The sequence below is a fragment of the Malaya genurostris genome, chromosome 2 (assembly GCF_030247185.1).
Source record: "Malaya genurostris strain Urasoe2022 chromosome 2, Malgen_1.1, whole genome shotgun sequence".
Classification (NCBI taxonomy): Eukaryota; Metazoa; Arthropoda; class Insecta; order Diptera; family Culicidae; genus Malaya; species Malaya genurostris.
In genome coordinates, this window is record NC_080571.1 from 121,768,664 (window position 1) to 121,793,658 (window position 24,995).

A 24,995-nucleotide genomic window follows, 5' to 3' on the forward strand; every position below is an offset into this window, starting at 1 on the left:
AAATTGAGAATGAACAATTGTAATTAATAATTGAGATTATTGAACGAACTAAACAACAATAGAAATCCACAAATCAAGTTCGTACTTTACGTCACTACAGCCACGATCGTATAGATCGCGGCATCAACAGTGAGAATGGTTGCGGTTTTCGGTCGACCGCCCTGAAGCGTTCCAACATTTCAAATACTTTTGACTGTCCAACCGGGGGAATTCAGGATGAGATAAGCAACACTCTCTCGCTCAATTTTCATACAGCAGCTAAGCTCTCGACTCAATTCAATTTTAAAGTCACTCACGTAAAGTACAACCTTTCCGCCGGATCAATCCGCAACATCGCTGAGTCAGAAGTCAGACGAGTTGGTGCGCGGACCTTATTTCGTTCGTCTCTCTGTTGCGCGCGTATTCACTCTATAGGTGGCTGTGGTGCGCTTTAGTGTGCGAATAAGAACGCTTAGTGCAACTTTTGCGAATTTGCTCCTTGAACTGTGGTCTGCACGAGATGGAAATAAGAAAATTATATATATATATATATATATATATATATATATATATATATATATATATATATATATATATATATATATATATATATATATATATATATATATATATATATATATATATATATATATATATATATATATATATATATATATATATATATATAATATGTATATAATATATGTACAAATATGCATTTTACATAAAAAAATACTTGGAGCTCTCAGGATATGAAACGAATTGATTATGATTGCGTTTTTGTAGTCTCTGCTCTACTTCTCGTGTAAATTAGCAATTATTTCGCTATGAAACAAGAATTTTTATGCAAAGCATTGTGTCATAAACAAGTTATTTTTGCTTATGCTGTAGTTCTCAGTTCGTTGAAAGTGCACAGATATTTATGCATACTGCTACGAAAAGTGTATGCTAACCCACAAAATATGGAAACCGTGAAAAGAAGCGAAGAAAAGTGTTGATAGTGATCGATTACGATCGATCTGAATACATGGTATAAAGGTGTATTATATAGGTGAAAGGTTCGCATTTTAAATCACTGAAGAAACGATTGATCTTCGATTAATCTTGTTCCAAAATGAAACATGAAAGAACGACGGCGAAAGCTTCAACGATGAAATCTGGTGCAAGGATCACCATGAGTTTAAAACGATGTTAAACACAGGTTTGATTGAAAAAAAAATACGACCCATCTCAAGTGACTGACGGTGTGAAGAAAACAAGTATTACTTCTGCTCAAGTGTTCTAGAGCGAGAGCGTTAATTTTATTGATTGCATTTTGCCACTTTAACGTATCTCCGCATCCTCACATATTTCTGATAGTTGACGACTGTCCATAATGTCTATAATGAAACGATGATTTCTATATTCATTGTGTTGTTTAACTTTATATCAAAAAGTTTCACACGAATGACGAACGCGAAGGTACATGCAAAAGAATAATTTAAGAACAAATATTGTCATTTGATCAATCGCTTAATTTAATGCAAACTAATTGCCACCACCGTCTAGATACCATGATTCAACAAAAAAGTGTGTTAATAAATAGTACTTAAGATCACTGAACTTGTGAGCTAGTAATGCTCGAAGAGGAGAAGAGTCGACGATTTTCGTAATTATTGGCTTGGTCGCAATTATTGCGAGACCCAAAAAAGACAACGTTGGTGTGTCAGCTTGAAGTGGTTGGCAGGCTTTTTCTCGCATTTTGACCCTTCCAGTCTGTGCGCATTGACAGAAAGTGATTCGGTGCTGCCTATTTCACTATCGTATGCAAATCATTGGTACTTTCATTTGCTAGCTTTTTTTTATCGTTGAAAATGTATTCTCAAGTAGAAAATTGTTTCAATGGTAGTCTGTAAAGTCGGTTGAAAAACTTGAAGTTCGGTTCAGGAGATTCCATAATCCATTCTTAACATGCAGTCTGAACTGAAAATTGTGAATTAAATTAGTCCGTTTGGTTCGAATGATAAACTTGTAAGTTCTGGGGGTAAAGTCGTATGAAATTTATGCGCAAGAAAGATACTTCACATATCTAGAATTCGAAGTTAGCTATGAACTTTACAACAGACATCGGGATAACCTAGGCAACGGGGTAGAGCATACGAGTTGCGTCAAAATTAGTCCCAAAATAGGTGGCAACTTTCTCTCCAAATCTCCCAATCAAGGCGTTGCAATTTCAAACTCAACTGCTTCAAAAATACAAAACAGCTCGGTTAGATGTGTAGGTACTGCGTACGAGGTGAGTTTGATTTCTTTGCGCGTTCCCAGCCGCACATTAAGGGCCAAAGCTCAGGAAACCAATTGAACGAAGTTGGCGAAAAATAATGTGGAATAAACCTACAAATTTAATGATGCATTTGCAGTAACGGCGGTTTACATCGAATTTTACGAATTTCAACACCAATTATGCGAACATCAGGACCAGTCGAAGTAATGAAGAAAAGCTGAATGGCAGTAAAAGTGCAGCAATACACTGAGCTGATGATCGATGCTAGTTAACTGTTTTAAATTTAAGCGTGCGTGAAGTAAGGTTTTGAAAATGCCACAACATTTTTTTACAATCAAGAAGAGGCAATTGAAGTAATTTTTATTCCAACGGCACGGTTGCTGTGCATTTCTACGTCGACGATTGTGTCGTGCTTTGACGCATCGTGTGGTATAACGCGTTATGCGTATCGTTTGATCACCTTAAAGCAGAGGATCTACGCCTGATGCTGAGCGAACGTGAAGTACACATAAGTCAGAAGTGGAAGCAAGAAGATTAAGAAATCAAAACCGGCGAAAGTGAGATAAAAAATAAAGGTCTTGGCATATAACCTATGATGATCACGGTATACGAAAAAGGTTTGCATCAAGAAGAAAATCGAAAAGAAAAGATTGATGATAAAAAGAATAATAAAAATGAAGGCGATGATTATGATTGAATGTCATGCAAAGAAGTGAAGTGAAATGAAATAATCAGCGCAGTCAAATGTGTCTGATTAGTGAGTGATGAACGGGGCTAATGTGTAGCACGAAATCTAAAAATTGCGATAACCAAACGAATTTCAATCTACGAACTGGAAGAGCCTCTTTCCAAAACAGGAAACAGTTTAACCAACTGGCGTTTTCTGTGTGTGTGGCGTAGGAACGATTGTAAGTAGATAATTATTTTAATATTGAATTGTGGGCGGTACGAATTCATGTTAATTGATACCTTCATATCAAGATTTTGTGAAATGATTGACCTCGAATTACACTATACAAAGCATAATGATGCAGCAAAAAAAAACTTGCTCTGAATCCACCAATTTTTCCGTTCGAGATAGGTTTGTGTTGTAAGTGGCATTTCTTTTGTAAAATATCTTCAAATCTCGGATCGTTTTTTCTTCAGCCAGCTATTTTATTCTACTTCCTAATGGAGCATGATGAAATTTACAGATGGTGTTTGACGCCCTATGCAGAAAAGCTCCATGAAACTCTTCCGATTTTTTTTATGTTTTGCTTTGATGGATAGCTGCCCCTTGGATCGAACTAGTAGAAAACGTATGTTTCATACAGTAAATGACACTCCAGGACTATATACATGTACGATAGTGATTATTAAATATACTGTAATATATAAAACATCTAAATTCTAATAATATTCACATCGAATTCAAGTTTAGATGTCGTTTTATGCTATCGAATGCTAACAGGACATATAATAACCAAATTCACCGAGCTTTTAATGTGATTCCAAAGATTTTATTTCAAATCAAATAAATTTATCTCCAAAACAATGTTTTCAGAGCGGTAACGCATATTAGACTTTAATAGATTGAGTGTGTACATTCTAATTTATAATTATTATAGCAAAAAAAAAAACAAAAAATATCTTTGATTCAAATGACTTTTGCAGTGCTTTAAACATATTTAAATCCAATACATTCTTGTCGCATAAGAAGACGATCACTGTTGTGGGAATAGGAGATAGTACGATAAAATTGTTTTATTGGATCGGAAATGATAATATTCTTGAGACTAGTTCAACTAGGAAGTACGCCAGTATCGTTGAAATTGCGTATATCCATACAATAAACACATGGCAATATTATTATAATATATCCTTTCCTTCGGTGCATGCGAATATGAGGAGGATTCCTCGGTTTCTAGTAGCAATATGCATTAAACTAACAAGTAGATCTGCACTCGGACGTGGCCGATGTCGATAGTGATCAGTATGTAGGGATCAACGAAGTTTGCACAATGTGAAACAACACGTTATTGCTAAGCATGCTGTTCCCGAAAAACGTTTTGCAAGTTCAATTTGGTCCTGATCACTAACAAACTAGCAACACACGGGCAACATATTCTATCACACAAATGAAGCTGAAAAAATGAAAGTAATTCCATACAAAAAAAAAAAAACAACGCTCTAGTTGATTTTTTTTGGGGATTTACACGCTCAATGGAGAAAAACTTCGCATAGATCTTTGGGAATATTTGAGTGATTCTAAAAAAACAATTGGCGGAATTTATTCGATGTGTACAACTTTCAAGAATTTATTTTCGAATTCTGGACCAGGATTCAGGAATTGGAACTAAATTCAAAAACTAAATTGTAAATCTGGGCCAGTCTCATAATTCAGTTCTTAAATTTAGTTCTAGAATTATAGAACTGAACTCATTTTCGGAATCCATGTTCCGAATTTAGTTTCAGCATGCAGGTTCTGAATTCTGGGAATGAATTCTGACACTAAATTCAGGAATTAAATTCTGAAACTAAATTCTGGAATTATTCTGATTCAGAAGCCAGTTCTAAAATTCAGGTTCGGTGCTTAGACATAACATTTAGTTGCAGAATCCAGATCTAAAATTTAAATTCTGAATTATGTACCAAAATTCAATTGAAGTTGAGATCCTAAATCAGAATTCTGGATACGAACTCCGAACATTAACTAAGGAACTAAATTAGGTTCGGAAATCTAGACAAGAAACCAGTTCCAGAATCTAGAAATAGGATTCAGTTCCAGATTCGTGGATCAGAATTCTGAAGTTCTGAATTTAGTCCCAAAATTCCGGTTGATTCAGTTCCAGAATCCAATCCAAAATGCAATTCCCAAATCCAGAGCCTGTGTTCAAAAACTTAATGCGAATACTGTTAATCTGTTTTTGCTACTACTGGTTGAAGGTTATAAACACGACGTCAGTTCCGTTTAACGCATAACGAGAACTGCTCGATTTTCGACCATGTATACTCATCCAGTTAAACATTGGGGGTGATAAGTGCCTTACAACATCAAAACCGTCCTCCGATTGTGAAAAATGCAAGCAAGCGTGAGAAGTTTTCCTTTTTTATTCAATAATTTGAGCACATTAAACTTTTGAGTTATTTATAGTTATTTACTGTTGAAAATTTAATCATAAATTGCTGATAACATGGGGAAAGAACTATGTTGATGCATTAAGCACAAAAGATATATTCAAGATTAAGTTCTACTCATTCTTTCATAGGACGAATTTTGAATATAAGTATTCACGTCAAAATGCTTAGATCAAATTGAACATAATAGCTTGCAGTACAGCTGGGCAAAACGGTTCATCCCAAAGAATCGTTCAGAACGTGATACACACTACGAAAAAATCATGTAAATTTACGTATCTATACATGTACATAAAAGGAGTGTCGCATTTCATTTAAAGTTACAATCCTATGCATGTAAAAATAAATCATATCACAAACTTCACAGCCAATTTTGCTGAAATTGACATCACCACCCAAGAAATTTAGGCATTCTTGAATTTACGTCAAGTGTAAGTTTTATTTTGCTTAAAGGATTCTACCGAAAGAAATAGTTCTTCTTAGCCGTTCATTGATTCTTTAGATATTTTATACATTTTTACATGAAACTATGCCATCAACTAATTATATTTCATAGGGAACAAGAATAATAGTAAAATCAGTCACTTTTTATGCATTAGTTCTTTTGTGTACTTTTTTGGAAGTCGCGAATATGTGGAACTTCTTGCATAGCCAATTCTGATTTGATTCAACCAATGTTTTTTTGAACAACCAACACTTGTTTGGAACAATCATGCTCTAGTTGAAAACAAATACATTTTGTTTGAGGCAATGCGATTTTAACAACTATTTTTGTCGTGACTACGACTTACTTTATTATGGGGCGCCTTTTCAAAATTTACTATGTACAGAAATGGGTAGAACATAAACGCAAATCTCTTGTCGTACCTAACACAACAACATAATTTTTCTCCCTTGCTATCGGAAATATGATCATTTATGATAAAATTTTCAGTAGTATGAAATTACCACAAATAACTCAAAACAATAATTTTCTAGTTTATTTGGTATCAACGAGTACAAAAAAGAAAAACTCATGACGCTTGTTTGTCTTTCTCGTGCTCGGACGACTTTTGCAAGCGAACAATTTTGTACTCTTTTTTACCTTATTTATTTGTGTGTTAAATTACAATTCTTAAAGCCTCCCCGGTGAACGACCAAAAGGTTAAAGCCGGGGTAAAATAAATGATATTAATAATAATAATAATAATAATTCTTAAAGTAAAGAAATAAAATGAAACCATGTGAAGCAATTTATGTTTTATACCAAAACAAAAAAATTGAAATGAAAAGAATTTAAGTTGCATTGAAATTTAACCTGTAGACGCACGAGATACCCGATTCGTTAGCAATGCAGAAATTTGAAATTGATCTTAACTCACAAAAATTATTCGTTTCTATGAATCACTACTGGAAGATTAAAAAAATACTTCTTCTCTTGTCCATGGACGATGAAATTTTCACGCTAATTTATGTAATATTTTTGAGCTACCGTTGCATTTTATGCAGCAGCAACAGCGACAGCAGCAGCAAAAACGAAAGCTCTTTCAAGGATATAATTTATGTTCGCGTGTAAACTAAAAAAGCAGGAAATATGCGGTTAATTTTATCAACGACAAAGGGGGGCTAAGCCAATTTTCTCGGAGATCACAAATGAATTAAAGACCACCTACGCTATATGAAAGGCAAATTTACTTTCGTTTCTTATTCATTCGCGGATGATTTACAAGTGTTTAAAGCATAACAGAGAACTACAAATATGTCAAACAAAAACCTGTTTTAATCCACTTAGTGGTCTAATGATTCCTTTCTCATATAACTCATGTTTTCATTAATATTACTAAGTGATTTTTCAAAAACTTCTTTTTGTTTGAATATTGAATAATAAAAAAAAGTTTGTTAGAGCATATACTAGCATAATCTGTTCAATTTTGAACAGTTTTAACCCAAATCAATACGAATTCTTCGTTTTATATGCATTTTCGCTCGAAATGACGGTTTCAAATTTAAAACAAATCTCACCCTGTTGTTCCGGTACGGGAAGTGAGACCCGAACAAAAGTCAAAAGCATTCTATTTTATGGATGTTGACCCTTTTATTAGAGTCTGAGTTTGTGAAAACCGACCCAGTAGTTTCTGAGAAAATGAAGAGAGTTACAATTTTGAGTTTTCGTCCACTATTTCCCGTACTTCCGGAACCGGGAGCTGGGAACCGGTATAGATGAAATTGTTTTGTTTTGTCAGCAACTAGCATAGCTGAACTGAAGTAGATCGCCCGTAGTAGCACTTCGTGATTGACCAAATGAGTGGAAATGTACAATGAACCAAAAAAATGAAACTTGGGAGAAGCAAATCATTTTCACTGTACATACCCACTCACTACTAACTTTTTTATTAAACGATCAATAACGACGCCGGCTACGACCAAAGGCTGTGCTACTGAGGGAAAGGAAGGAATGTTAGTCCGATACTCGTTGTTTCTAGAGACCGCGGGTACCACTGTATCTCCACGAGCATCACGGGATAGGAGATTTGTTAGTAGGGAGGGAAAAAGATCCGGATATGTTTTGGTTAGAGTGACTATAATCAGAGTGGCGACAGCTGTTCGTTTGGAATGACAGCTCCCAGTTCCAAACGAGCAAACCACCTGTCAATTCAATGTAAAGCTAATGGAATGTTTTGAATTGTTGCCAAAATTACGGATGAGACGTTGTCACTCTGGTTATAGGCACTCTAGTTTTGGTAAACAATATGATCTCAACAAAACCTGATTTTCGATACTCAGGAGTAATATAATAGGTAAGAAAAATATAAAATATATCCAAGGAACGATCTCACCAGTATCCCTTTTTTCCTGCTCGCTCTGCTGTCAGCAACGCGAGATGAAACACAACCACTAAAAGAATAAAATAAAAACACTCGCGAATGGGTCCGCTGCAGACCAACCCTAGACCTACAGTCTGAATAACACGATCGACTTGTAAGCTTTCACACATTCCATAGAAATCCGACAACACCGACAATGACATGCAGACGGCGCTTCGATCGGTTAACAGGTTAGCATCGTTGAATTTTGGGGCGGTAAATTCTCAGTTTCCGCCGCTTGAGCATCTTTAGTTTTGCGGATCAATATTATTCAATAAATAGCACTCTCACTACTAAACACACACTTGCCACACCTGCACTATCACTCAAAATAACTAGGGCAACGGCTCCCTATTTCATCTGAGCTCCTATTTCCATCTCATCCCTTCACCTCATAACTTTGAACATGAATAATATTTTACAACCTACCGGAAGCAAACTGTAAAATGTTTTAAAATGATTTGAAAAGCTATTGTCACACTTTCCTATTGAAAGAAATGGTTTTAAATTCTTCGGTGATCGTTTTTTTTCATATAAAATAAACTCACTTTTCAATTTTGGACACACTTTCGTCTCAAGATTTACAGTTCGTCATGTTTCTGAATATCTACTAATCGATTCGTCTCAAAACATGATCACTATTTCGCACAATTACACTACCATTGAATGCTGGATGACTTCATAATTAGTTATGTTCACTTTCCACTTGTTTAGTTAACGATTAAAAACTTCAAAATTTACCCGACAAGCAATAAAAGTCTTCAAAAATATGAGATGAAAGTTTTTCACTTCGTTCTTTTGATTGCGCTTTGTTTTCATCTCATTTGGTTTCGCAAAGTTGCCAAGTTATCTCATAATGTTACAAAACAAAAATTGTTTATCTTCTTCAAATTATCATCAAAAAGTATGTTTTTGGTATCCGTGACATTAGTTTAATTATATTATTGATATTAATATTTCAATAAAACTGTTTTTGCTTCGAATATTACCAGAAAGAACGTGTTAAATACTAATGAAATAACCATTGTGGCAAATCTAGTAGCACTGGTTTCATTCCGCTATACGCCAACATAACGCTGTGAAGTGTGTGTGTGTGTGTTTCATCGGCTGTGCACAGAGATGCCAGGTATTTTCATAGAAAATATGTATTACTTTGCATAGAAAGTCTATATCTGTTCTATCTGTTTTCACTAATAAAATGATGTTAAAAGATAGTTCTTTAGATCTCCGTAAGTCATTGCCCCATTAATTAGATAATTCAACGAGTAAATTTTTTACCAATAATAATAATGTGGAAAAATCATGGTGGGTACGGTTGTATCGTTTGAGTTGTATATCTGGCAGCGGTAAGGCAGTCGGTCACCAGAATGTCTGCCCAGCCATATTTTTCCAGCTGGCAGCGTTTAGTCAGCCATCTGGCAGCCATGCGAATGCGGGTGAGAGTGTAATAGTGGAATATTTTGTTTTGATTGCTGTCGCCATTGCTAATTTATAGGATGAATAAAAGATCAACGATAGGATGGATAAAATTCCATTAAGATGAAATTAGGAGCAGAGTAGTGAAAACATCATTAGTGTTTCTAGCTGTTTTATAAATATTAGTTGAATTTTCAAAAAATGTGAATCAATTTTCAACGTGGAGCAAGGCGAATGAAGCAGTAATATGAAACAGTTACAGTGATTTTAGTAGCTAAATCGGGGTTTGAAGGCGACGTCCTTACAAATGAGATGAAATAGGGAGCCCTTACCCTATTTCAATCAAATTTTTAACTATACGTATCAAACAACACATTGAAATTACACTTTTTTTGCTAGCATGCCTCCGGTTTGTTTTGTCAGCAACTAGCATAACATATAAATTTGAAGCAGTTTTGAACTGAATTTAGAAAAAAAAATTACGTTTGTTGAATTATCGCTCTATATGACAGGTTGTAGTTTCATACACACTACTCTGTATATCCGGAACCGGAAGCCGGATCTGGATAAAAACCAACATTAAATTATGGAAATATAGTACTTTTTATTTGAATCTGAGTTTGCGAAGATCGTTTCTAAGAAATTGGAATGATTTCCGGTTTGGAGCACACGAACACTTTTCCGGTATTTACGGAACCAGGAACGATAATCTGGTATACCCAAAATCAACGTATTTGGTCATAAACTAACCATACCTGCTTAATTGAAAAATTATTCGGCTATTTGAATGTATTTGGCTCGATTATTCCGTGTCATGTATAAAAACACGCTCCTGAAAATAAAAGTTTTATACTTATCAGCCTCTAATTCTGGAACCGGAAGTCGTATCCGGATGAAATTCGGTAGAATTATATGGAATTGTAGGACCTTTCATTTAAACTTCACGCGTTTTTTTTAGAACGGCCAATAAGCCACCTGTCAACTTCCACTTTTGAAAGAAATTGCAAGCGAGCTATGAAAGATAGAGTAATAAATTTAACACCAGACGAAAGAGAAAACTTTTCTCTGCCGTTTACTATTATGACTTACTCTCAGCGAGTGCCGAGTCATTCGAAATTACTCTTCAAAGTGAATGTTGACGGATGGCTTATTGGCCGTTCTCAAAAAAAAAGGCGTGACTTAAGCTTGTGAAAATCGGATGAGCTGACAAAATCGAGTGCACTTTTTTACCTCATTTTGATTATTTTTCCCCATAACTCCGAAACCGGAAGTCGGATCCACATGAAATTCAATAGCAGGCTATAGGACTTTATAGTTTTTAATTTGAATCTGAGCTGAAAAAAAACTGTCTCTGAGAAAATCCAGTGCACTTTTTCTCATATTTTTGCACATTTTCTCCGTTACTCCCGAACCGGAAGTTCGATCTGGGTAAAATTCAATTGCAACCTATGGCACTAAGAGACCTTTTATTTGAATCTAAGTTTGTGAAAATCGGTCCAGCCATCTCTAAGAAAATCGATACAGACATTTTGCGTACTCGACGAACTCAGTCGATTGGTATATGACACTCGGTCCCTCGGGTCTCGGTTCAAAAGTCGGTTTCCATAGTGATTGCATAGCCTTTCTATATGAGAAATGAAAAATGTCCTGTGGTACCAACAATACATGATGAAAAACTCCACTGCATTGTCATTGGCTCAGTGTTACACTGAAATGATAAAACCTTTATGAAAGAAATAATAACCTGTGTTAATCCACTTATTGCTAACACTCTAGTATAGTATATGAATTATACTGTATAAACCATTGTTGATATTTTAGGAAACCATAAAAAACTCTATATCCTCGAGATATAATAATTACGTCTATATACTCGAGATCTCTCGAAATCGGTCGGTCAATGAATTTTACAATCATTAATCCATATTTAGTAACATTTCCAAAAAATAAAATTAAAATTAATTGTAATCTTAGTTTAATTATTACTTTAGTGCTATGCGCTTAAACTTTTACTCAGAAAAAAATCCGTTCTTCCGTGGCGGTATACGCTTTGTTTTTTTTTTTTCATTGAAGGCTTGCAGTGAATGAAATGAACTTCAAAATGTTGAAACTCCGAAATATAGGATGATTATGAGTTGGTAGTTGAATTGGGAAAAGGTTATTTAGTGAAACACTTAGGGTGGCGGGCTTACCCCCACTTCCCCTACAACAAAATCTTTGAACGATGCTTCCAACAACAATAACAAAGCAGCAAAAGCGATAACGAATTAATGACACGATTAGTGGAGTGATTAATGTAATGATAAGAAATGAAGAGACATCCTTTTTTTCAATAAAAAGGACGTCGAAGAGACCCAGTACAAAACATATTCAATAATAGCTAAATCGCCAAAAAAAATCATATGAACCTTTTGATGATTAAAAGATATTTGAAACCGAATCTATCAATTTTACACGCAGAGAAAAATATTGTAAAAATAACCAATTTTTTTTATTGAAATAGTGATAAAAGAAAATCTGGGTTGATATTGCAATTATTGCTACTTGAAACTACAAAACATGATAATTATTTTTGCTCAGTTGAATAGTTTGTTTCAATCAATATTTTGATAGAAATAACAAATATTCTACTTGTGCGTTCCTGTCAATTTCTTGTCAAACAATTTCACTGTAAATTCATTTTGAAAAATTAGTTTTAAATGAACATACTCTAGTTTAAGTTAATTATTTTTAACGCTTTAAATTTACAAACATTTTAGTTGAAATGAATGCACTTAAATTTAGTTATTTCTACTAACGCTTTTGTTTGTTATAATCACATATTTTTGTATGGTTTTGAGAATGAAATGATTTCTTTTAAATTTATTTTCAAGGTAATTTTTGATGTTAATTTTTATTTGATTCGATTTATGCTCGTGTTCAAATTCTTGAAAATAATTCACATTGAAGCCCGGGTATTTTGATTAGTATCCAATGTTTTGCTGCTTCATCAGTCTGGTCAAGATATCTGCATCAAATAAGTGTTTTGTAAACAATATGTTTTTTTTTTAATTTTATGCAATTTTCAAGAATATTATAAATTATCAATACATACGTTTGGATTGTTTAAAACCCCCTATGGAGTGAAAGAACTATATCAAATTTTACTTTCAAAATGCGCACAAACTTTATCCGCAAGAGAAAAATGCTGTTTATTCACGCGGAAAAAATTGCTCTTGTTTATAAGAAATAAATTTAATATGGTCCATTTAAATAATAAACTTTGTTGTATCATAACACAAATAAGATCACAGATAATTTAAATCAATTTTTGTCGTGATATAAAGGTATAACAGAATTGAATCAACATAGTCATTGCCGATAACATCAACTAAACTTTGGTTGACATGTAATAAATAGTTAGTTTATTTCAACAATAGAATCAGACAAGAATTTTTTTTAATTGACTGGACAAATGTTTTGATTCAAATCAAACAGAGAACATTATTGATGTTGAAGGGAAAAATTCGTTAAAAACAATGATATTCTAGTTAGAAATCATCATACATCAAATTAAAAAATCTACTAACATTTTTGTTAGTTTAAACATGCTTCATTTCTCTGCGTGTACAATAAAAACTTCGGAAATTGCTCTGTGCTATTGAGACAACGATGGGTTTGAATAATACGAAACTGATAATAAAACAGTCATCGCCGACTAATTTATCAACTGCATTCAACATTATATAAATCACATCTATTAATAATGTTGACATCAACCCTTCAAAAATTATCAAAGATGATATGAAGATAATTACGTTTGTTGGAATTCTTAAGGAAGATAATTCCGTATAAATTTATTCAAATAATTGGTATAATACTATGGAGAATCTTTCGGTATGATATCTACTCAGGAGTTCCGGGGCATGCGAACTTAAAAATTGTGAGTCAGTTGAAAATTTCGTTCTACCAAAATTTTCCAACATAAGAAAATGAATAAAATTAAAATGTTGAACACACTGATGTACCCGAAATTTAATGTTCGAAATGTTAACGAACTGGCCACGAAAAGTTAAGTTGATGTTGAGTAAAACACGTAACGTGAATGAATCAATGAAGTTATGTGCACTTAAGCACGGCACTAGAGCTAATCAGTTTTAATTCACCTAGTTTTTGGCTGCGCTGCTTCTGAAACCATAGGCCCTTATTACGAGTATCACTACACGGTGAAAACCAAGTGAAGTGATTTTTACCATATTATCGGTATCACTTCACAGTGAAAACCAAATGAAGTGAATGTAGGTCTAAATCACGAAAGTTGCTTCAGAGAACAAGGTAATTACTTAGATGAGCTTGTTGTTTTTTTTGTAATAAAATTTTTATTCTGGCCTTTTTGCGTAAAAGCTTTACGTGGCCGATTGGCTTACATTTTTGTTACATAAATTTTTTTTTTGCTATTGGATCTCGTTGTCACCCTTTTTCGAGGTGGAGATGAGTTTCCATTTCCATCCAACGAGGATCGGGGGTCACTTCGTCCGCGGCTTATCTCATCATCCATTGCTTCATCGTCGGTGTTGTGTGTGATTTCCGTTTTCTTTTCGTTGTCCTTGTTGATCGTAGTCTTGGGCTCGTTAAGAGTTGCTGTAGATGCGCCTTGTTGTACATTGACTGCAGTTGCTGGTTGGTTGGAGGGTAAGTTGTTAACTGCAGCTGGTGTACTTTGTTCTATAGGGGATACTGATGGTTTCGTCTTATTGTCAAGATGCATTTACTCCTTAAGCAAACCTTCAAGTTCTCGTATCGAAAGTCGAATTTTGCACTGCCTGAAGTCAACAACAATTGTATTCTTTCGTGTCGACGGTACTTTTGTTCGTTTGGTTCACTCATTTCGAGGTCTTTCTATTGTTCACTACACAATACTGTACTTGGATTCTTCCGTCCCAAACGCAAGCGGTTTTGTTTTATCGACTGACTTGGATGAGATGTGAAAGCGAACTTAGCTTGTTGTTATTACGAACATAAAATCACCAAATTTTTTTTTAGAAAAAATGTTGTTTTTTCACTGCAGTGATTACTTCACTGAGCGTGATACTGGTAATAGGTAAAATCAAGTGAAGTGATACTCACAAAGTGAAAGTGGAAGTGAGAACGGTAATAGGGGCCATAAACTAGGACTCGTTATTACTAAATTAGGTTTGTTTAGTCATCTACTCACCAATCACGCGAACTACACTTTTTTTCACACTTGAAATTCAAATTTATCCGCACCTGAAATTTAAATTTGTCTCTCATCACCTTGTAACTTCGGCACTGAATGTCGAATCCGGATAATGCAATAACAGCTTGTAGAACTGTAACTCTTTTATATGAAATTTTTATGGCACAAAATAGTATTACTACAGATCATTGAACTTTGCAATATATAAAGTATTTTTATAAAGGAAAAGAAGAGGTTAGGGCAAATAAAAAGCAACTAAGAAAAAATCACAAACATTTTCCCTACTATTCCAGTAATAACCAATATTCGAAAATGGTAAAGCATAGTAGATTTCACATTGTAGTAAATTAATTTAAAAATTTTATCAACTTAGTTAAGAAATATGAAGGATTGCGGAGACGAACTACGGGATAACAGAAAAAAATGTTATATCATAAAATATTTCTTGCAAATTCTCTATTATTTTCTCCAGTTGGGGGCATGGCTACTCCAATAAATCTTTCGGAGCGGGGGGGGATTGCAAAAAGTGCTTAGTCCCCCTCCCATAGTTGCGCGCCTGCTTGTTGGTACCGAATTCAAAACAAACAAACAAACACAAAATAAATAAATTAGTTGTGTATCAGAAAACTTATCTAGGTGCTAGGTGAATTAAAACATATTCATGTGTTTAAGTATTATTTGTACGTTGTATTGTTATGATTATGCAGTTACTGAAAAAAATATATACATGAGCTAATTTGTAAACTCGAGTTCTTCAAACTAGGCAAATTTCTATTCATGCCAGAATACCTAAAGCACAAATACATACTTGTATCATCTTCAATAGTACGACTGAGCCCAGTCTTCATTTTTGGTAAAAAATGCGGATGACATTGATTTCTTATATAAGAAAGGTAATGTCGAACACCTACAACAAGATGCACCCGTAATGCACTAACATCGCGCGTGTTTTCGAATCATGAGGAGAAAGGATTTATATTACTTGAATATTTGGAACAGCCGCTTGCAAGGATCAGTAATCATTACAAAGTCATAAATAGTAAATTTGAATAAATAAATAAATAAATTATCTATCGTATATCTGTTTGAAGTTAACCACTCACTGCATATTCATCGTCTGGCGGAGAGTCAGTTTGGTCAGATTCAGGCTACACACAATCTGCAAAGACCGCTTCGAGTTATAAACGACCGACTTTAGAGCTCTCCTCGACCGCTACCACTCATTGTTCCTGTCGGAGATTTAACTGGCTGAATCTTGCTTTGCTGGTACCTACAATGGTCTGTGCGCGTTGCCAATGATTGTGTAGCGAGACTATATATAATATTATGGAGTGCAGAAGGGAAACGAAGCACAAATGAAATATGGTCACGATGCTGCAGTACTATCATTATTACCTTTATCTTTCCACCATTTACTGAATAAATCGATTGTAGACTGTCTATTTAGTATTGATATTTGTTTATTAAACATTTTCTACAGTAACGTGTTTGTCTAACAGTGTATATGTCCGAATTCAGTATGTACTAGGTAATTATTTCAACAATGTAATATCTGGAAAAAATCTATAAACCAAAAAGTATACTTAAATATGTTGTTTATGCCATTTACAAACTTAGGAAAACAGCCAATTTTGAATATAGAAAAAGCATATAATTTGTTCAATAGCAAAGAAACGCGGAAAGACAATAGACCAATACTCATTTTTATATTAATTTCTGTGTTTAGAGTGTATTTGCCGAATTTTGTATTCCATCAATAGTGTAATAATCGATTATCTGATTATTGAACAAAATTACTCTACGGTCCATCCAAGTTTGGTTTGTCAGAAAATAATATGGTCGTCGGCTCTTGAACATCCTTCTGATACTCAATCACAACTATGTCGTTATATCCTTGATTAAGTATGTGTCGTGGTACGTAAAGTGTTACTTGTGGCCCAACTAATGGCCAGTACCTGCCTAGGTTGAAGCCGTTGATAAAAATCAACCCTTTTCCCCAACCCGTGGGATCTACGTAGGTATCGAAAATTTGCTCAGCATCGATGGTGAACTGTCCATGGTAAATTCGAACAGAGCTATGTTTGCAAGATTCTGTACTGTCGTCAAAGTATCGATCGATGTAGTTTCCAAGCAGCAAACTGTCGTCCAATGGGAAACCAGTCATTGTCCAATTTAGTAACTCGTTTCCTTGAAGCGTAACAGATTCCAAAATGCCTTTGAAATCATTCGGAATGTTAAAATTTATTCGACCCTCATTTTCGACCAGCAATTGAAGTCGGTAACCCAATCCCAAGTTTATTGGCAACGAGTAAATTCCGGTATCTCTGGAAAGAACTCCTACGAATCGCTGTAAACATATATAGGTCATATAGACGAAAGTTTAGCGGCTTGGTTAATGTTATTATCAATTATATACTTACATTATTTACGTGAACGTATGCACGATCGTGTAGTTTATTTATATGTAGTGCTAGTGGATCGCGAGTGTATTCTTTAGGAATATCTGCTTCATACAATATGAAACCGGAATGTTGATTTAAAGCTTCAAATCCTAACGCATGCTCGTTGAAAACGGTATATTTTGCTAAGATTTCTCTTGCTGTATTGGACAACAAACATCCTCGTGCACTTAGTTCCACAGGAGGTATTTTCATTTTCGGAAGCTTCTCAGGAATGGGGAGTCCCGGGTCTGGAAGAAACTAATTATAATAGTAAAATGAATTGATTGCGTTCAGATGATTGAACTGCTTCTGATTACTTCCAATATTACGTCTCGAAGTGCATAATATTTTGGCGTTGGGTCACCAGCTTCATCAAGTGGAGCGTCATAGTCATAGGATGTAATATCAGCATGCATCATGCCTCCATCCAAATCATTTGCTCCAGCGGTAAAGGCAAAGTTTGTTCCACCGAAGAACATATAAAAGTTGACGTTGGCTCCACGTTCCAGCATCAGACGCAGAGTATTACTGATTGACTCTGTCGCAACTCGAGCGATCGGTTGCCCCCAGTGTGTTAACCATCCAGGATAGAACTCGGTGTTAACAAGCGGTCCTTTTGGTTGATGAGTTCTCAACACTTCCCAATGGCGGTCGGGATCGTTAGCTTGATTCAATAACAATGCGTTAAAAGCACGACTGTTTACATTCGAAAATTTTGACTACTCACTTATTCCAAAGTTTAGAGTTGTTAAAACATCAGGAATGGAACCGCACTCTAGAGCATTCGGACCATCGTCCGTGAACAAAACGGCATCATTCTGAACATAAGATTCTACGGTTGAAATAATTTAAAATTATAATCAAAACAAATCGTTTCATAGAGTTCAATAAAGGACACAATAATAATAACAATAATAATAGTTGGGTTAAATACATTTTATAAGAGTTCACATAAGTGTATGTGTGTGAGTGATTAAACATATTATACTCTGTAAAAATGTGATACATATTTGTAATATTACATTTAAATAAGCTTTCGATGAACAATATATGCATACCTGTCAATTTTTTTAGGAAAGACAGATACGTATGGTCGCATGCGGAGAAAAATCCGTACTCATTTTCTATTGATACCATGATCACAGGGCCCCCTCTTCCATACAAATATTTTTGAATGCGGGGCATCAATGTTGCGTACCACTTTTCCACTTCTTCCAAATAATCTTCAATATACAATATAGTTAATACAGAAAATTTCGAACCAGGGTAAATTGAGGTTACCAGTATCGTAGGTACGTAGTTTGACGTTAGGATGCTTGGTTAGTAACCAGTAAGGAAAACCGCCCATGTCACGTTCAGCGCAAATATATGGACCAGGACGCAATATAACGAATAAGTCTTCTTCTTCGGCTAGTTGAATAAATTGCTCAAGATCTGCAATGCCGTCCCATTTATAGTTTCCTTCTGAAGGTTCATGGGTGGACCATTCGATGTACCTGTAAAATTCAGTACTCTTTAATGTTACCTACCGTATGCAAATAATCGAAATTATTGCTATTACGTCATGACAGCATTCAATCCCGCTGCTCTCATAGATCGCAAAATTTGTCGCCAAGAATCAGGTAGAGCGCGGAAGTAATGGAAAGATCCAGAAACAAATCGAAATGGTTCTCCATCCATTAGAAACGTATCGTTCTCGTAATCAATTGTGAAAAGTCTCTGGAATAATATTTTTTTTATAATATATTCATATATTTATTGAGCACGTGCGGAACTTACCGAATCTTTTCCATTGTTTGCTTCAATCTGTGTTATCATAGAAGCCGCCAGCAGGTACAGTATGTATTTTATTTTTAACATACTTATGAGTGGGTTCTGTGAGAATAATTATAAGATAGAATATTTCGATTATTAATAATTTTGAAGGGTTGCATAAGTATTACAATAAGTTTATTACTAGAACGGTAGATTTGGTGCCCAGCAGAATGAAGGTAAAAATGGACTTTCGACGTAATTCAGAATCTTGTTTTCCAAAAATGGATATTTCATAGGTCACTCAAATAGTATTATAGAAGCTTCTTTGAAAAACATTTTGGAATACATTGAGATTTAGTAATTTTATGCCGTTTTCCATTGAAAAACTCTGGTGGTGTGGATTGCTCTGATTTTGCACTTTCGAGCAGAAATGCAATATTTTGACGGTGTTTCATTGCCATTTCTGCTCGAAAGTGCAAAACCAGAGCAATCCACGACACCAGTGTTTCTCAATGAAAAACGCCATTAGAGAGAGATTTCAACTCTGGGGTACAAGAATACCTCGCGAAAGCGTTCACGTATAGAAAAAGTCACGAAAGCGTTCTAGGATTAAATTGCTCTGCTAGATGGACAGACTAGTTCAATTTGAACTGCTTTAAGCATTGATGAACCGAAGCGTTATAAGAAACACAATCGAACTTTTCTCCAATAATCTGCGGACACTTGTCTGATAAATCGGAAATTGATTAAAATTGGATTATATAGGCTTGCAGTCAAGCTCGATATTAGAACAACTGCGCTAACGGAGATTTAGAGTTCTGATGGCTAATCTGAAGAGAATGATCGTTTAAGTAATTTTCAGTTTTTAAGCGATCATCAACACAATCTAATGCTTTCTATGAGCCTACAAGAGTTGAACGTGTCGACCTTCGTCTCGCTCAAAATTTTCTTTGTGAACCTTTGTTCGATTTCGAACATTCAATATTTCACCAGAATTTGTAACATTTTCGAACAAAAGAGTTGATAAGTTTTTCGAATTACCAGAATAAACATTAACCGAGTATTATTAATCGATATGTAGATTAATTACTCAACTATTATTATAGGATTTTCAAATTTGTCGTTAAGTTTAATGATTATAAGTTCCAAACTAATCGTTTAAATATAATTTGCTTATCTGGGTGGTTAATCGAATACACGATTAATCGATCGACATTCCGACATCCCTGCACATTAAAATAGGATAAAATTTAAATTTCAGTTCCATCAAACTTTTCCTGTTTCTTTAGGGAACTATGCAAATTTTTAACTCAATCGGTGAAAATATATTTCCGCGCACGAGGTATAAAGTTTGTGTGGGATTTAGTATTGGGAAATTGACTTTTTACAAAAAAAAACTGCAACACTTTACAGTGCGTTTTGGAACATGGTTTGTCTTCATACTATGGTAAGTAACTATTGTGAATACATCAAACAAGTCAGATCAACCGTTATAGCACAATAAAAGATATTTAAATCATAATACGACCACTAGCCATGGTTCTAGATATATTAACCCGGGTAGAAGTGATTTGCAAACCAATAACAAATTTTATTATTAAAGCCAAATATCTCAATACTACAAATTATTTACAGAATTTTTCAGTTAATTGATATTCTGGCATTACGAGAAGAATAATATCATAAGCATTTCTTTTATCTTGTTCAGATGCAGTTTATTTAAGTATATTTTATTTGAAGATAGAACTGCTGGATCAATTGAACCTAATGAAATCGGAATAACTCATCGAAATATAAAACAATAACGAAATAAGATATAATAACTAATTTTGATGCTGAACAGATATTGTACAATTTCTTGATTACTTCGATGAAATATCAAGAAAATATCAAGTATCGCTATGACAGCATAGAAACATCAAGGCATGACACTTCGGTGCCAATAATTAAGTGTTTTGCAAATAGCATTAACTTTACGTCTGCTTAGCGGTTTAAGCTGTTTAAGTTTGCACTAATCAGTTCAATGTGAACTGCTCTGCACTGACGAGTCTAGAACGAAACGTAAAGAAAAACGGTTATGTGCCCTAAGCACAAACTTAGGTTTGCCCCTAAATGATCAAGGTGAGATATGATGGTTAAATTTGTTATTATTTTGATCATTGTTTGCTAATTACATCTACTCAGGAAGGGATGAGCCAATGTTCGTTATTATCTCTTCAATTATATTTACTCAAAAGTTCAATTTAATTCAGTGAATCTTAATCAAAAAAAATTAAAGCATTAAAATATTGCAATTTTTTTAGAAAGACGCTTGATGCACCATAATGTATTATATACCGTTTTTTGTTTCGTACATTGCTTGTAGTATTATTTAGAATATTATTGCACAGTATCGAATCAAAATGCAATCTCAAACTGCGTTAAAAGACTTGTGCGAAACGAACAAGATAAAAACATATTTCATATAAATATCATGCAACTTTTTTTTGTTATTCTTATGTTATAAGAAATTATTTTTGTATTCTAATGTTATAAAAAATCAAAATACATTCAGCTGTATCATGCAACTTTTTTTTTGTTATTCTTATGTTATAAGAAATTATTTTTGTATTCTAATGTTATAAAAAATCAATGTACATTCAGCTGTATTTATACAAAATATTATTTTCACCATAACCCGTTTTGGATCTCAAAGGATGTTAATTCTCTATAGTAGTGTTTATTAGTTTCAATGTTCTTATTGATTGTGTAATCAATATTTCTCAGAATCAAGTAATCCGGTAAGAAAATACGAAAACACACAACGAAAGAAATACAAATTCCGACCACGATAAATTTTGATGAGAGAATAGTTTCTGCTCATGATTTTTTCATTCATTTCGTTTAAAAAAACATGAATAATAGTCATCATATTATGACAAGATAAAATGATTGGTTTCATGATTTATTAAATATGACAACGATAACAGTGAATTCTACTATAGGTATATCACATCACTATACACATTCAGTATATATCTCACAACACTTTTAAAACATGTAACACATGGATCAATAAGTCCCGAGACTAAAGCAGAGATGGCGCTCGTAGTAAACCAGTAACCACGTCTTTCTAGAGTACTAACCTTTGCTTGAAACGGGTCAAAATTTTAAGTCGATCCGACCAGAAACAGCTGAGTTATCGAGGTTGGAATAAAGTCGTTTTGTAGTTTGTTTAAAAAATGGATAAAACCGAGTTTCGTGTTTTGATGAAACATTGTTTTTTAATGGGTAAAAACACCGTGCGAGCGAAACAATGGATTGAAAAATGTTTTCCGGACTCTTGTTCATCAAAAGCAACGATTTGTCGGTGGTTCGCCGAATTTAAACGTGGCCGTACCGACACAAATGACGCGGAACGCTCGGGTAGACCTGTGGAAGCCGTTACACCGGAAAATGTGAGTGAAGTGACAAAAATTATAATGAATGATCGTAAAGTGAAACTCCGTGAGATTGCTGAGATGACACAGATATCATATGGAAGTGTATTTACTATCCTTCATGAAAAATTGAGCATGAAAAAGGTTTTTTCCAGGTGGGTGCCGCGATTGCTTTCGACAATGACAATGCACCCTGCCACAAGTCGATGAAAACAATGGCGAAATTGAACGAATTGGGCTTTGATCTGCTTCCCCACACCCCATACTCGCCAGATTTAGCCCCCAGTGACTACTGGCTTTTTGCTGATCTTGAAAAAATGCTCCAGGGAAAAAGATTTGGCTCAAATGAGGAGGTCATCGCTGAAACTGAAGCTTATTTTAAAGCGAAAGATAAATTTTTTTTATAAACATGGTATTGAAAAAAATGGAAAAACGTTGGAACCATTGTATCACCCTAAAAGGTGATTATGTTGATGAATAAAAAAAAATTTTGCAAAAAAAAAAGTTGTTTCCATTGTTAGTCTCGGGACTTATTGATCCATGTGTTATAATAGACGTCACATACTTATTTCGAATACTACTTGTATTCATCATCAGTGTATCAGGTTTCTAAGTAAATTGAAAGAATGATGCAATGTTGTTCCTTTTATATGAAACGGAGGTAGATAGATTCTTAACAACAGGGAGCTATACCTTGAAAAATTGTTTACCTAGAAACCTGATACACTGTTGATGAATACAAGTAATATTCGAAATACGTATCTGTGATGTGACGTTTATTATACATGTTTTAAAAGTGTTGTGAGATACATACTGAATGTGTATAATGACGTGATATACCTATAGTAGAATTCAATGGTGTAAAATTTTTTATTCTATATTAAAATTATTCTAAAAACAGAGTATTGAGCAAAATTTTTAATGCACCACTAACCTAAATTTTAACTAACTATCAATATTTTCAGTTGTCGAGCTGTTACTTTTGAAATAACGTCATAAGAATATGTACAACTAAGTGAAAAAAGCTTACCTTGATTTTCGATGTTCAAGGTTTCTCTTCAACGGGTAACTGAGTACTAGATCAGCGGATAGAGATCGGACAATATATGACCAGATCGAATGCAAAGGAGTATTGTTTCCGAAAAGAAGAGCCCTGATTGCAATCCTTATCGGTTTGTATCGTCAGATTTTGACAGACAGTTAGTTATCAATTATATAATGTAATTTATTTTTATCTGACGGCCAATTTTGTGTTTATTTTGATAGATTGATTTTATAGTTAGTTCTAAAACCATTCATTCAATTGATTAGAAGATCCCCACACGCGAGTGTTGTTCGACACACGAAGCAGTTATCAGAATGTTTGATTATGTAAATGAAGTGCACATGTAGACTTTTTTATAAGCGAAATCGAATCAAACTTTGCGAAGATTCTGTCTAATCGGTCAGAAATGGGTAGCCTTCACATTCGGCACGATCGGAGAGGCCAATTCGACTCAGGACTGGCTTTTAAAAGGAGCGGAAATTCTTTTGCATGCACTTTCGTCAGATCTTTGTAACCGTTACTAGTACAAAAATGATGTACAACCAATTTGTAGGAAACCAATTGGGCACTCTCAAACAATTATATATTGAACAAAAGTTGAATGTTTTTTCGAGAATTAGAATTTAATGAAAAACAATACAGTTAAACGATAACTTGAAATTCGTGTTCTAGATATATGAACAATTGCATCTATTAGGAACGTTAGTTTGAGTAAATTGGATGATTATAACCTGTAAAATAACATTCTGGTGTTTAATTGACTGTTTATCGTATCAATAACATAATTAGGATTTTTATCATGACTATATTTTATGAAGAACTTAAAGATATCTAAATGCTTTTAATTGTTTTAGATGTAACTTTATCGTTATAAAGAAACTATTCACATTCACAACACATGTTGGTTTTTATTGTTAGTTTAAACTGAAAATATGACAAACCATCAAAGACACCCAATGAAATTAACAACAAATGCAACGATTCTTCTAGTAATAGCTATGAACTACGAAGAAAGAGAAAAAGTAAGTAACACTTTTAAATGACCTAGGAGCTTCCTTTGATAAACATTGATTGCAATTAGATAAGTTCATTTAAAACCGTTGCCGGAAATTTAATCAGTATTTGATGATTTATTTGCGGTATTTTTAATTCAAAGTAAACTTCTTGTTAAGATCGATTTCCTTACAGAAACAATTATTTCTTTTCCGAGTAATGTGTTTATAAGTAGGTTATGCGTAAAATCCGAAAGGGTATAATCAGAAGCATTTTATAAAAAGTATTCAATAATTCATAATAAAGGCTGTGAATTGTCCATCACTTCATCATTCATCAAGTAAGGACTCTTGTGGAAGTACAGCGTTCAGACGCGCACAACCACTCAAAATCATATAAAAGAGAATGGGAACTGACAAGCGAGTAGTCACGATTGTCATAACTCAGAGCGTATTTCCTTTGACAGCGGATATGTGGCGGGCAGAAAGTGAGTGGTTTTTTCTCAGATATAGACAATAATTTATTTG

At 34.2% G+C, this 24,995-nt stretch overlaps 2 protein-coding genes across 11 annotated transcripts in view; one reads left to right on the forward strand and one right to left on the reverse strand.

The window, feature by feature from the left end:
- The first annotated feature begins 343 nt into the window (after positions 1-343).
- LOC131433085 (uncharacterized) overlaps positions 344-24,995 on the forward strand; it is a 93,239-nt gene continuing 68,587 nt past the window's right edge. For 2 of the 5 annotated variants that reach the window (XM_058599861.1, XM_058599866.1), the window contains exons 1-3: positions 353-488; positions 766-1,180; positions 2,379-3,150. The gene's annotated coding sequence lies outside the window, so the exon portion shown is untranslated. Of the gene's footprint in view, positions 489-765; positions 1,181-1,229; positions 2,255-2,378; positions 3,151-24,995 lie in introns of those variants that run through there. The other 3 variants (XM_058599865.1, XM_058599862.1, XM_058599863.1) reach the window with 3 other exon arrangements.
- Positions 16,277-24,995, reverse strand: part of LOC131433086 (beta-galactosidase-like) — a 58,833-nt gene continuing 50,114 nt past the window's right edge. For 5 of the 6 annotated variants that reach the window (XM_058599871.1, XM_058599872.1, XM_058599868.1 and 2 more), the window contains exons 2-9: positions 19,036-19,131; positions 18,818-18,975; positions 18,538-18,752; positions 18,315-18,479; positions 17,984-18,088; positions 17,574-17,920; positions 17,236-17,514; positions 16,277-17,162 (exon numbers count right to left, since the gene is read on the reverse strand). In XM_058599871.1, the coding sequence (XP_058455854.1) occupies positions 16,614-17,162; positions 17,236-17,514; positions 17,574-17,920; positions 17,984-18,088; positions 18,315-18,479; positions 18,538-18,752; positions 18,818-18,975; positions 19,036-19,116 (1,899 nt within the window). In that variant the 5' untranslated portion in view covers positions 19,117-19,131 and the 3' untranslated portion in view covers positions 16,277-16,613. Of the gene's footprint in view, positions 17,163-17,235; positions 17,515-17,573; positions 17,921-17,983; positions 18,089-18,314; positions 18,480-18,537; positions 18,753-18,817; positions 18,976-19,035; positions 19,132-23,460; positions 23,526-24,995 lie in introns of those variants that run through there. The other variant, XM_058599870.1, reaches the window with a different exon arrangement.